This window comes from Dendrobates tinctorius, unplaced genomic scaffold (genome assembly GCF_039654945.1).
Source record: "Dendrobates tinctorius isolate UK_male_01 unplaced genomic scaffold, ASM3965494v1 ptg000082l, whole genome shotgun sequence".
In the NCBI taxonomy this organism is placed as follows: domain Eukaryota; kingdom Metazoa; phylum Chordata; class Amphibia; order Anura; family Dendrobatidae; genus Dendrobates; species Dendrobates tinctorius.
Window position 1 is genome coordinate 2,606,426 of NW_027361750.1, and position 14,163 is coordinate 2,620,588.

Below are 14,163 nucleotides of genomic sequence, written 5' to 3' on the forward strand. Positions count from 1 at the left end.
AGGAATCTGGGCGAGATATACCTGCCCTCATCCACTATTCCCACATGATTCTCACAGTGCCTTATATCACATTTTTGTGTCATATAACAGTAGAAAAAAGTGTTTGCAACTTTTGCTTGTTTCTTTACATTTCTTTCCCATATACTATTTTGTGTTCTAGAGTACATTCTTTCGTTATAAAAGACTAAAAAAAATTTTTTTAAATGTTGCTGGGTTACATTTCTCAGCCATACAGCATTACATGTTCTTGGGTACATTTCAATGATATATAACCCTATAAAAGAACTTTCAAAACTTTTATTGTCACTATGTTGATCACTGATAAGGTAATCAATGTCTTAGAGTACATTTCATTCATTATAAGCCTAAAAAAACTTGTTCTTACGCGAAACGAGCATGTGAGCATTCAAAATTGCTCTGTTAGAGCAACGCGCACTCAAGCATTTTAGTGCTCACTCATCTGTAATAATAATCCTTAACTTGTCAGTCAACTCACTTTTTTATTAACAATGCCATGTAACATGTCATCTGACAAGATAAAGATTTCTACTTCTGAGCAGTAACAGAACAGACATCAGCACATTAATACAGCGTCAGAATCACCATCAATGCATGCATATATCACCAAAACTAACAGTACATGCATTTGGCACCAGATCCACTATCAGTACATGAATACAGCATCCAAACCATTGACAGTACATGAATACAGCACCAGAACTGTCATTAGTATAGAAATACAGCTCTGGAACCATCATTTGTACTTGAGTACACCATCAGAACCACCATAACTACATGAATACACTACCAGCACATGTTCCAAAATCAACAAATACTGTATTATTTATTATAGCACTATTGATTCCATGGCACTTTACATGTGAAAATACATAATAAAAGCAAGCACATTAATCTTAAACAATACAAGTCACTGACTCTTACAGGAGAAGAAAGAACCCTCCCCACAAGGACTCAGTCTACAAGGGATTGGTGAGGATAGAGCTGGTCGTGCAGTGGAAGAGTGGAACAAGGGTTACTGCAGGTTGTCGGTTTGTCAGAAGAGATAGGTCTTCAGGTTCCTTTTGATGGTTTCCATGGTAGGAAAAAGTCTGATATTTTGGGATAGAGAGATCCAGTATGGGGGATGCAAGGGTGATATCTTGGATGTGATTGTGAGAAGAGGACATAAAAAGGAAGTAAGGGGTGCAAGAGTGTTAGAAAGGAAGCCACAGAAAAGGAGGTTGCGGTAGTGAAGGCAGGAGGTGAGGGCACACACTAAAGTTTCTGCAGAATCTTCATTAAGGAATACACGAATTTGGAAAATATTTTTGAATTGGAGTCAGCAGGAGGTGGAAAGGGCTTGAATATGTGGTTTGAAGGAGAGAGCAGAGTCAAGGCTTTCCCCGAGGCAGTGAGCTGGCAAGACTGAGGAGAGTGAGCAGAACCACTATCGGTGCTTGAATGTAGCACTGGATCCACCTTAAGTTCATGATTACAACAGCAGAATCATCAATAGTGCATGATGAATAGTGCATTGTTGGGACCACTATGTCTTAACATTTTTCCCCCATCCAGTGGAAAGCTCCAGGGCCGGGGTGTGATTGCAACCCCTGAACCTATCATAGTTATGTCCCTATAGATTACTTTAGCAAATTTACAATTTTGCGTCTTTTCTAGGAGAGCATATGGATTTAAAGCACATCTGGTAAACTTGGCTATTTACTCTTTGGGGCTTATTCCTCTGACCCTTCTGATCGTAAACGCTGGAACACCTAACACCAATGGCACTAATTCAACTGCAGAAGTGAAACCTTTACAGCTTGAGGTATTTATGTTGTCTCACTGAATTCATTGCTGGTATATACATATATCTGAAAGAGGTTTTGGTACTGTATAGCTTACGATTCAAAAGTAATACTAATTTGCTATTTCTACCGTTTAATATGGCACACTCATCGTTCTCTCACTTTGAAATCGAGCACAACCAGCATTCACTTTTAGTGTGAAGAAAAATAAATAAAGCTGATGGGACCACAAACAATCCACGTGTTATTTCTTCCTTATTAAAAAGTGCATGATACAGAGAAGCTGGTAAGAATCTTGTTTAAGCGTTTCGACCGTATACCAGTCTTAGGCTACTTTCACACATCAGGTTTTCGGCGTCAGGCGCGATCCGGCGTCGTGCCGGAATGCCGGATCCGGCAAATGTTTTGTAAAACCTGATGTGCCGGATCCGGTTTTCTGCCGGATCCGTCTTGTTCTTGACAGACAAAACCGGATCCGTCTCATCCGGTTCATCCGTTTTTCTATCCGTTTTTCGACGGATTACGCCGGATCTGGTTTTTAAAATTGACCCTTGTGGCCTTCCGAACGGGATTGGCTACTGGAAAACTATATATAGCATGTTCCTACAGCCCTTCTTTGACAGGTTGTAGAGGAGAAAGTGCAGGTTGGAGAGAAGAGCAAGTTACTGGCGAAGATGGATGTTGTCATTGGAAATATTACCACTAGAAGTTCTGTGACGGTTTCAGTAATGAGGGACAATTTTGCACTATACTTTATGTCACCTCAAGGCAGAGTACACTGGCAGGATGACAGAGTGTGAAAGATTTGTGCCCTAACCAAACTTGTGTACCTTCTGGACCAACAGTATATACCTTTGCCAACCAAAGTTGGCTATCTTGTCATGGTCTTACTATTTTTAGCTTTAGGCCACAGGTGTGTACCTGGTTGTGTTTTATGCAAAGTATTTCACCTTTTAACAAAAGTTGTGTACATTGGTAGGAAATCACCAACAATAAACATAACTTTTCAGGTGAAATACTTTGCTTCAAACACAACCAGGAACACAACTGTGGCAAAAAGCTAAAATTTACCCACAGTTATATAACTGGTTTTGAATACCTTTTTACCTTTTAAATACCCTGTATTTAACCTTTTTTTTAAACATATTTCGCCGCAGAAAGAAATGACAGACAACCAGTGTAAACAATCATTTAACTTTTATTTAAAATATTTTTTTTTGTGTAAACTGTTTTTAAAGTTAAAAAAACTTTTTTAATAAAGGTTTGAAACCAACCAAATGGGCATTTGTATTACAAAAAAAACATTATAACTCGGTGTAGTGTGGGGTGGAAATACTGCTGGAGGGGCTGCGGGACACTTCGACAATGGGAGTGTGGAGAGAGGACTGGGATCGTGGTGGGGAAGGAACAGTTAGAGGTGATGGTGTGGAAAAAGATACAGAATGGGTGGACATGTGGGAGGCAGAAGAGGTGGTGGGCGGTGGAGTGGAGGGTTGGGCAGGGACTGTAGGAGCAGATGATGATGGAAAGTTGTATGGGGAATGAGTTTGGTACGGGGAAGGAGTTTGGTACGGGGCAGGTTGCTGGAAGTGGGGAGATGTCTGGTACTGGGGAGGTTGCTGGTACTGGGAAGGTTGCTGGTACTGGTGAGGTTGCTGGTATGTAATAGGAGGGGGAGGATGGAAAGTGGCTGGAGGGGGTGCAGATGTAATAGGAGGGGGAGGATGGAAAGTGGCTGGAGGGGGTGCAGATGTAATAGGAGGGGGAGGATGGAAAGTGGCTGGAGGGGGTGCAGGTGGAGGAACTACAGTGGTGGGAGGTGGAGGTTGGGAGGTAACCTGCTGTAGAGCACCGTGGCACGAATGCATTACATGCATCTGCTGGGTAGGAGATAGTGTTGCCATGCGCTCCACAACAGACCTGAAAAAGGTGTGGTTTGGCGAAGATCTTGCTTCTGAATGCATGGTTTGCAGAAGTGTCTTCACCTCCAGAATGCTGGAGTTGATCTGCTGAAAGCCTGCGGAGATTTGCTCTGACAAGACTTTTAGACAGTTCTGGAAAGATGCATTCAGATGCAAGAACTCTGGCGCATAACTCTTTTCCTGACCCCACTGCCGCTGCCGCCCAGTACCCGCAGGTGTACTAGAGGTGGCAGGGGCAGAAGGGTGGGGTAAAGGGAAAGCGATCTCCTCACCAGCAGCTTCATGTAATGTAGGCGGCCACGATGCTCCTGTGCTTGTGGATGGGACAGATGGGTCGAATGTGTGGGAAGGCTGGGAAGGTGCAGATGTACCGGGGTGGTCGAAGTGTCCCTCGGTGCCGGTCTCCTCAGGGATCGCCTCAGAAGGGTCCAATCGTGCAGGCTCCCGAGTGCTGCTCACCGTGCTGTGGAATAAAGAGAAAAAAAAACAATTAAAATACTGACATGGTATGGCCCTGGCTGAAAAAAAAAAGTTACATCTAACATTTTTTTCACATGTGGTGTGTAATATTTACCTTCTAGTGACCATTGTTTCCCAGAGGAACGACAGGGCTTGTGCGTACTTGTACTTGCTCCAGCATCCTCCAGATCCACTCGGGGCCCGCATCTCTTTATTGAACTCCTTCTTGAAACGATCCCTCACAGACCGCCACCGATTCACAATTCTGTTCCCTGAAACGAGAAAGGAGTGGTTAGTATACAACATCAGTGTTTCACAAACTCCAGTCCTCATGGTCCCCAGGGGTCATGTTTTCAGGATTTCCATAGTAAATAGAAATCCTGAACACATGATCCGTGGGGACCACGAGGACTGGAGTTCGGGAAACACTGGTTTACATCAAGCAACCGGTACTGTATATACTTACGCTCTTTAATCTGGGCCCGAACATCGAGGTCCTCCCAGCGGCCCACAAGGAGCGAACAGATTTCCTCCCAGAGTCGTCGGGTAACGATAAGGTCAGCGTGGCAGCAGTCAGCCATATTCCAGAGCGGCTCCCTTTCTCTGACGAGATCGATGAGGTGGTCCACATCGAGTCCTCCATCCTCACCGTCAGAGTCGGGAGCACGCTGTGAAGGCTGTTAAAGAATAAGACAAAAATAACATAATTAGCCTCCACAAAAGAAATGAAATAAAAAGTGCAAAAAAACAAAGCAAAAATATTTATACTTACACGCTGGTGACCGCCGCGTTGCTGTCGCCGACGACCCTGAGAGGCACTGCGAGGACCTCTTGGCCGAGCACCAGATTGGGAAGACTAGAGAAGAAAACAAAAAATGTTATGTCTTTGGATGTAGGCATTTGTTTGCTGTGTGTGGTCTGCAGAACATTGTTTTCTATGTGTTGTGTGTAGTGTGATGTTGTGTTTCTGCGTTTGATGCAAAAAACTTACCAATTGTGAGCCCACTCCAGGTGTCTGTCCACCCCTTCCTTCTTCTTCTGGGAGCTCCTCTTCATCTTGTGAATCCTGTTTTGAAATAAAAGGCAATGAATAGACATATATTACAGAGATGATGGATTTTGGAAATAAAAACTTACCGTCAAACGCTGACGATGCGAGGGAGGGCTCCCAGAAGATGATGTGCTGTCTTCCTGGTGGCCACACTCCATGCCTGTGGGTGGTGTTCCACCTGCTGCCATTGCTGCTGCTGCTGCTGCTGCATCTATTGGGCGGCTGTTGAATAAAGAGAAACAAAGGGCCAATGAATATCTTGATATTCAATAGCCCTAGTTTGGAGGAATGGGGGATTTGATAATTACCGTCTCTCATCTGCTGCTGGCCTCCCCTCCTCAGCATGTTCCATTTGCTGCTCCATTTGGGGTGGTGGTGGTGCTGATGGTGCTGCAGTGGTCTCCTGCCTTCTCCTGCTGCGCTTGGTTGCTTTCTTGGGTGGCATGTTGGGTGTGGCTGTGGGTCCCACTGTCTTGCTTTTATATATGTCTTGTGGGCAGAGCTACTGAGCATGCTCAGACCAAAAAAAACGGATCCGGCCACCGGATCCGGCTTTCGCCGGATCAGGCGCATTGCGGCGCTCATAGGCTTTCATTGTGTGAAAAAGACGGACGCGCCGGATCCGGCGTGTCCGGCTTTTTCGCCGGAGACAAAAAACGTTACAGTAGCCGTTTTTTCCAGACGCCGGATCGCGACACATTGCCGGATCCGGCGAAAACTGGATGAAACGCATGGCCATCCGGCGCGATCCGGCGCAAATGCAAGTCAATGGGGGGGAAACCGGATCCGGCATTGCATTTCGCCGGATCCGGTTTCTGTCAAAAGCGCCGGATCGCGCCTGACGGCGAAAACCTGATGTGTGAAAGAGGCCTTAATCGTAACTTGCGGCATGCAAGGAATGACTTTAAAATCAAAAGTTGCTCCTCTTCCGATGACATCATATATACAGATTATATACGAAAACAATATAGATTGAACAAAATAATAAAGAAAAGAACTATAAATATTTATTCAAATAGACCCTCCACAGTTAGTTCATACCATGGGGAAACTGGGTGTTCAATTCTAGCATCCAAAGACTGAGCAACGCTTTCCTCCTGTCTTCACCCCACTCAGGTTGTTATCCCTTTTTAATCCAAAGAAACAAAAGCTATTTAAATTGCCATTGTGTTTTTAAAGGAAATGTTTGGTTGCACCTGAGGAATTGACAGTTTTTTTGTTTAACTGTATCTGATATACAGTATGTTCTGCTATTCTGGATTTTAATTTTCTTAGCTTTGTACAGTGTAAAGAAAATAATATAAACCGTACGTGTAGTATCACAATTAGGAGTAGATGAAACTGAATGGGAGGAGACACAGATTAGATATTAGGAAAAACTTTTTGACAGTGAAAGTGATCAATGTGTGGAACAGGCTGCCACGAGAGGTGGTGAGTTCTCCTACAATGGAAGTCTTCAAACAGAGGTTGGCCTGATATCTATCTAGGATGGGTTAGTGAATCCTGCATTGAGCAGAGGGTTGGACCAGATGATCCAGTAGGTCCCTTACAACTGTAACATTATATGATTTAATGAAGGAATTAATTTTAATTGTATTGCCACTATTGTCAATGAATGAATTTCTTTTAGCAACATAGCGGCACTTGTTACATTTACTACACTCTATGTATGGAACACTGTTGTTGTTTCTGGGCATTGTAGAATTTCTTCTTGAGATCATCTGTAAAAATGAACTTGTGTTTTTAATATTAAAATATAATAAAGTGAATATTTTTATAATAATTGCAGTGGCTATTGACTATTGTTGCTTGCAATCTGAAATATATAGTGTGCTGTGTATAATGAAGTGTCCTTGAGGTTTTTCGCTGTATCAAATTGCTTGCAGACAATTTAGAAGACATTTCAGACCTATTTATAATCCTTTTATTTGCAGACATTGGGAAAAATTTTAAAGAAAAATAGGAAACACATCCTTTATATTTCAAACTTTTTTATTTATTTATTTTTTTTATCACAAAGGACCGCTAACCTTTTTTTTTTTTTTTTTTTAAGTTCAGAAGACAATTACTATTAGAGCATATTTATTTGAGCTTTTTTAAGTCATAAAAATCTGATGCACATTTGTGGAATCTGTGGCTGGAACCTAAGATTGAAAAGTACCGAAAAATTTCTGCACCAGATTGGCACGCAGATTGGCAATATTCAGGCTGTGTGCACACGATGCAGATATCCAGCGGATCCGCAGCGGAATTTACCGCGCAGAAACATTGCATATCCGCATTGTGATGTACAGTAGCCTTAAAATCAATGAAAAAAAAACCCGCTGTGCAGACGCTGCGGATTTTTCCGCGCGGTTTTCCTGCGGTACAAAATCCGCAGCATGTTACTTCTTTTGTGCGGTTTTCCATCTCCCCTGTCACCAAATCCGCAGGGGGAAAACTGCAATGGAAAACCGCACAAAAACCGCATGAAAACCGCATGAAAAATGGAAGAAATCCGCAGGAAAAATGCAGGTCATTTGACCTGCGGATTTCTTCCATTCTGCGCGGAAAAATCGGCAGGGCTAAAAAGTACGTCTGCACTCAGCCTCAGTGTTTTTCAGAAAGGATCCAGGTTCAGACTATTCCAACAATGGTCACTTATTGAAGCACTTTCCAAAATCATGTGGGTAGAATCCTGAAACACAGATGTCAGCATGGAATATGCACTTTAAATCACAATGGAAAAATCACTGCGCAAACGTACCCTTGTCCATGTAGCCTGCAGAAGGAACAATGCGGAAATTGGCTGTATACGCTTGATATTAAACTGATCACTCTATGAGTCCAGCTAGAGAGGGAGAGATCTCATGAGATCAAGTGTACCCCATAACCCCTCACCACCTCTGCAGTTTGTACTGAGCAACATTTCAGCAGCAGGGAAGAGGGACGCTCAGGAGCTTTCAATAAGGCAGGGTGGCAGAAATTGAGTTTAAACTTTCAGAACTTATTTTGCAACCATTTTTCCTGGGTTTTCATAGTAAATGCAACAGACTATATAAATCTAAGATGTATGTGCAAAGACAAGGGAGAGTTGGGAAGTCAGCTCACCATTTTGAAAGCTCTTCAGCGAAGTAGAGTTCACGCATGGTCCCAGGCATATTCAAGAGGCAGGAATGAACAAAGATAACCTCCAGCACGGTAAAGATAAAACTTCATGTTTATTTAGAACGTATTAAAAGTACATGTTGGAAACACAAAAAGTATCCCAGGGGATAACGGACCAACGCGTTTCGACTATAGGGTCTTAGTCATGGTCTCAAACCAAAACGTGAAATTTTATCTTTACCGCGCTGGAGGATATCCTTGTTCATTCATGCCATATAAATTTAAGAGGTCTATTTATTAATGTGTACAATTTGTAAAGTGAAATTTGGTGGCAACTCCACTTCAATAATCACCTGAATATATTTCCTTATATTAGCTTTTATTTACAATGCTCTATAACACAGTAAGACGATGACACAGTAATTGATTAGATCCTTATATCTTAATCTTGCTTACTTTCAGGACTCGTATTTCACACGCACTTGCTTGGGCATTGTAATGCTCATGAGTATCTTTGGGATTATAAAAGAAATTGTTCAGATCTTTCAACAGGTATGTTATGTACAGATTATTTGTCAGAATTTATTTCAGCCATGACAGAAATTTACCTGACTTCCAGACACGCTGGTACCATGCAGCAAAATCTAACTAACCTCCCCGCTGTTCTCAGCTAGACTGGAGGAAATTATGTTTCAACCACCAGACCCTACAGCCATACGGTAGCCTCATCGGTTAGGTCACCAGTGGTCATGACATCACTTAAACGTGGACGATGGACAGCCACATGCACACATGCAAAAAGATTAGATAATATAATATTTACTAAGTAGTTTACAAAAAAACCTCGGTCTCGCCCTATTCCCCGGTTTACTTCTGAAGGTGGAGATGCCAGGGGCCACGTGCCTTATCTCCTGTATCCGCCCTCTGTCTGTACCTTTTCCCCAACCAGGGAAGATGGGAACTGCTGTGCACTGCAGTACACCAACCAGACGAACAAGGCACCATGATCAAGGGCAACTGAAAATACCAGGCATACAAATGTTCACTCACATATTATAGAGGAACACACCGGGGAGTGGAGGATGGTGAAAAACCAAAGAAGGAAAAGTAAAGGGAATTATTACACTTACTAACCCAAGTAACAGTCACTGATAAACCCACCAAACTCCTTCTCATGTAACCCTTAACTCTTATCCTCCCAGCCATGCAGCATAAGCTAGCTCTGACGATGTGTCAGTCAGAGGCCAGATTATATAGGTGATAAGAGTGGCTAACCGTGCTCAGCTGAGAGCCCAGACTCCCAGAGCTCCCAATAAGGCTGATTCAACCCTGTACTGCCAAAAGAAACTTGCACCGCATTAAAAGAAGATGAAGTGTTTCTTTTCAGTGCAGGATTAGGAGCAATCAGATGCTGCAGTCTTCCTTCTCCTCGTTGTCACGGTGACCTCGTGACAGTCTCTTACAGAAGAGTCCTTTTCTCCTACATAACTGGACCTTTATAAAGCTTTTTATATACTGTATGCACATATATTTTCAGATGTAAGACGGTACCGATACATCCTGAGACTGAAGTAGAAGGTTCCTTTTTGTGCTGTGTACTGAGTTATCAGAAATGCCATCTGAAGCTCTTAGGGAATGCTGATCTCTCCAACACAGGGCTTCCCTAAGTCCTTAGAGATAAGGCCTCATGTGGCCTAGCCCAAGATGCTGTGTACTTGGTTGTCCTCACCAAGTCAGCTCATGTCAAGCCGAACAACGCATCCCAGAGTCATCAACAACAGATCCAAAATTGCACCGCCCTATCCAGTCTTTTCCCAAAGATCAGCAGCTTCACCTCCACTCGGACTTTCCTTCAACTCCACCTAACCACCCATCAAGTGCCAAAACCATGCGCTCCAACTCCAACCTCTCGCTGCTGCACTCTAAGGGCCAGATCATATATTACATCACATATCTCCAACAATGCAGTAAACTTTGATTAACTCTTACATTATAACTTCTGGTCTGTGATAGAGCAAATAGCATAGTGGTCCACTGATACGTTTTAAATAACCACAGAAAACTAATTTATTTCTACTGCTGTACTCTTGAGTATGTTAGTAGATGGACTATATGCCCCTGCTACCAACTTTAGGTTTATGAATTGCTTACCAATTTGTGAGGAGCACAAAATATGCTGTCACTTACTGAGCTTCTTGCTGTAGTTTTGATACCGTCACTGTTTTGTCTTTTATCCATCTTATCTACAGCTCTGCTAGTCCTTTCAAAGATGAGCACTGCTTAACCCCATCTCTGCCACTAAATTATAGCTTTCCGGATTCACTGTGTATAGGCAAAAGGCTGCTTATCAATAGTATGTTAATAAATGGAGATCATGAATACTGAGGGTTGTAGTATATTATGCAATGTTTTATCAAAACTACAGTAAGCAGTCCAGTAAGTTATTCACTGCTGAAGTCAAGGTCTCTGTCCCTATTTTATGCTTCTCTCAGACTGAGCATCATAAACTTGTTGACAGATGCTCTTTAACCTAGGGCACTCCGATAGTACCAGTAATATAAGGTCAAAAACCTAATGATGCGAAAGAACAACATTTCTTAGTAAACAATACCCCCTTAATTTCTCATTTTTCATGTCAAATATATAAATTAGATTTGTTTTCCAAACTTAAAACTGAAACGAGGAAAGCCAAATTGAACGCATCATTCTTCTGTAGACAATAAACACGTAATATGGTTTCTAATATAGGAAAAAAAATAGGAAAAAAGATAAAAAAGACTACCTTTATTTCTATATACTATTCTTTTCTTCATCAACGCTTTTGTCTTTGTCCAAATAAAAGACACCAAACATCCATTTCTGAACCTGGAGACAAAATATATTCACAGACACAGTTTTCTAATGTATTTTATGCAATCTTAAAACCAAATACAAGACTTGATATAGAACAGAGGATACTAGTGATAAGCGAGTACTCACTCGACCATCAGTGTGGTCGGGATGCTCATTTTGAATGCTCGAGTCCCCGTCCCGCATGTTTGGCGCTTTTTAGGCTAGTTTCACACTTGCTTTTTTTTGCAGCGCGTTTTTCCCGCAAAAAAACGCATTGAAAAAACGCATACATAAGCATACAACTGCTGCGTTTTTTTCAAGCATTTTTATGAGCATGCATGAAAAAAACGCAGCGTTTTTATGCGTTTGTATGCGTTTTTAGTGCGTTTTTACCGCGTTTGCGTTTTTTTCCAACATTTTTAGGTGGCCCCTCACACTACCCAAACCATGACTTTACTAACCCTGACCCTGACCCTAACCCTAACCCTAACCCTGACCCTAACCCTAACCCTAACCCTGACCCTAACCCTTAACCAAATCATACTTAACCCTAACCCAAACCCTAAACCCTAACTAACCCTAACCCTAACCCTGACCCTGACCCTAACCCTTAACAAAACCATACTTAACCCTAACCCTAACCCTAACCCTGACCCTAACCCTTAACCAAACCATACTTAACCCTAATCCTGACCCTAACCCTGACCCTAACCCTAACCCTAACCCTGACCCTAACCCTAACCCTGACCCTAACCCTAACCCTAACCCTGACCCTAACCCTAACCCTAACCCTGACCCTAACCCTTAACAAAACCATACTTAACCCTAATCCTGACCCTAACCCTGACCCTAATCCTTAACAAAACCATACTTAACCCTAACCCTGACCCTAACCCTAACCCTAACCCTAACCCTGACCCTAACCCTTAACAAAACCATACTTAACCCTAATCCTGACCCTAACCCTGACCCTAACCCTTAACCAAACCATACTTAACCCTAACCCTGACCCAAACCCCAACCCTAACCCTGACCCTGACCATAACCCTAACCCTAAACCCCCTTAACTAACCCTAACTCTAACCCAAACCCCTAAATTCCATGGTTAAAAAAAAAAAACGCATATGCAAAAAAACGCATACATGAGCATGCCAGTGCGCACATATGCACATCCATAGGCTATAATGGCCATTTTTAGCGCAAAACGTGCGCATATGTGCGCATGCGCTTTTTTGCAGGGCCAAAAAATGCAACATGCTGCGTCTGGAAAATCCCAACGCACACCCCAAAAAAACGCAGCGCATGAAAATCGCATACATGCGCTTACCAGCGCGCAGGTATGCGCACCCATGTTAAATATAGGGGAAAAAACGCATGCGCAGGTATGCGTTTTTTTCCAGCGCTAAAAAACGCAAATGTGAAACCAGCCTTAGACAGCCAATTTACATGTGAGGATTGCCTGGCAGTCACTGTAATGCCATTGCCATCTTGGTTGTGGCATTACTGTGATTGGCTGGCTGCATTGCGTCATCAGGTCTATATAAGACCCGTGACGCCATGCTCGGCACACTGTACCCCATAAATAAGCAGAGCAGGGAGAGGTGCCGGTGAAAGAGGGACAGAATTGTAGGTGCGTATAGCAAGGAATTCAACCACATTTATATATTTCTTTCAACTACAACTATAAGAAACTAAAAAGCATGGTATGAATATGCTTTTGGGGGCATTTATCTAATGGGACTCTACTTAATACCTGAAAAAACACTACTAAAAATATGTATTGTGGGTTTATACTAAGCATTTATTTATTTTATTATCTGAACTGTTATTATTATTTATGTTGTATATGTTTTTACATTTTAGAAACTCAAGTATCTTTTGGACAGTAGTAATATTATAGACTGGGCAATCCATATTACCGCCATCCTTTTTGCATCATCTCTCTGCACAAATCCTCTTTACGTATCAGGTTGGAAATGGCAATGTGCAGCAATGGCTGTGTTCACATCATGGGTCAACTTTTTGATTTATCTTCAGAGGTAATAAGACATAATAGCTCATACATGTAATAGGTTATAACATAGTATCTGCCTTATCAGGGTTAAAAGTGTCAAACAATGGAGGGCTACAGGGGAACGGTAGCATTCAGCTGACAATTATTATACTTTTCTAGGAGATATTAAAGAGAAACAGCACAATGCTCTCACAGGGTATACATTTACTAAAATACATGTCAGGAGAACAGATGGGTCGGTTATGCATTATTTGCATGAAACTAAAATATTACATTACTAATTTAATCCCAAATGCTTCAATAAACAATTTTTTGCCCCATCTGATTGGAGAATTTCACCAATGCTTGGCTTTCTTGCTCTCCCAGTCTCCTTTTTAGGCCACGTTCACACATTCAGCAATTGGTCAGTATTTTACATCAGAATTTGTAAGCCAAAATCAGGAATGGGTGATAAATACAGAAGTGGTGATGTGTTTCTATTATACTTTTCCTCTGGTTGTGAGCCGAAACCAGGAGTGGAACAAATACTGATGTAAAATAGTGACCAAATACTGAACATGTGAATGTGGCCTAAATTTTCTGCCTGGTTTAGGTGACTGACTGTGTTCTATAACACCCAGGACAAGTAAAGCCGTGACTTGTTTAGGATATTATCCAGCTACAGAATCTATCCCACAATTATCAAAACCAGAAGTATAACAATAGAGTGCTATTCTTTTTTGCCAGGGTGAAGGCTACTTGATCAATAATATCAAAATACTAGCTGAAGAGCCCGGCGCTGCCCGGGCATAGTAACTAACTGTGGTTAGTTATAGAAAATTATAATTATCCTCCATCCCATAGTCCCATGCCCATATACCCATCATACATATCCACCATCCCATAGTCCCATGCCCATATACCCATCATACATATTCTCCATCCCATAGTCCCATGCCCATATACCCATCATACATATTCTCCATCCCATAGTCCCATGCCCATATACCCATC

At 42.2% G+C, this 14,163-nt stretch overlaps 1 protein-coding gene across 3 annotated transcripts in view; it reads left to right on the forward strand.

The window, feature by feature from the left end:
- Positions 1 to 14,163, forward strand: part of TRPA1 (transient receptor potential cation channel subfamily A member 1) — a 255,109-nt gene that overhangs the window by 202,726 nt on the left and 38,220 nt on the right. For all 3 annotated transcript variants that reach the window (XM_073583844.1, XM_073583843.1, XM_073583845.1), the window contains 3 exons: positions 1,678 to 1,825; positions 8,787 to 8,876; positions 13,020 to 13,195. In XM_073583844.1, coding sequence (XP_073439945.1) covers positions 1,678 to 1,825; positions 8,787 to 8,876; positions 13,020 to 13,195 — 414 coding nt within the window. The remainder of the gene's footprint in view (positions 1 to 1,677; positions 1,826 to 8,786; positions 8,877 to 13,019; positions 13,196 to 14,163) is intronic.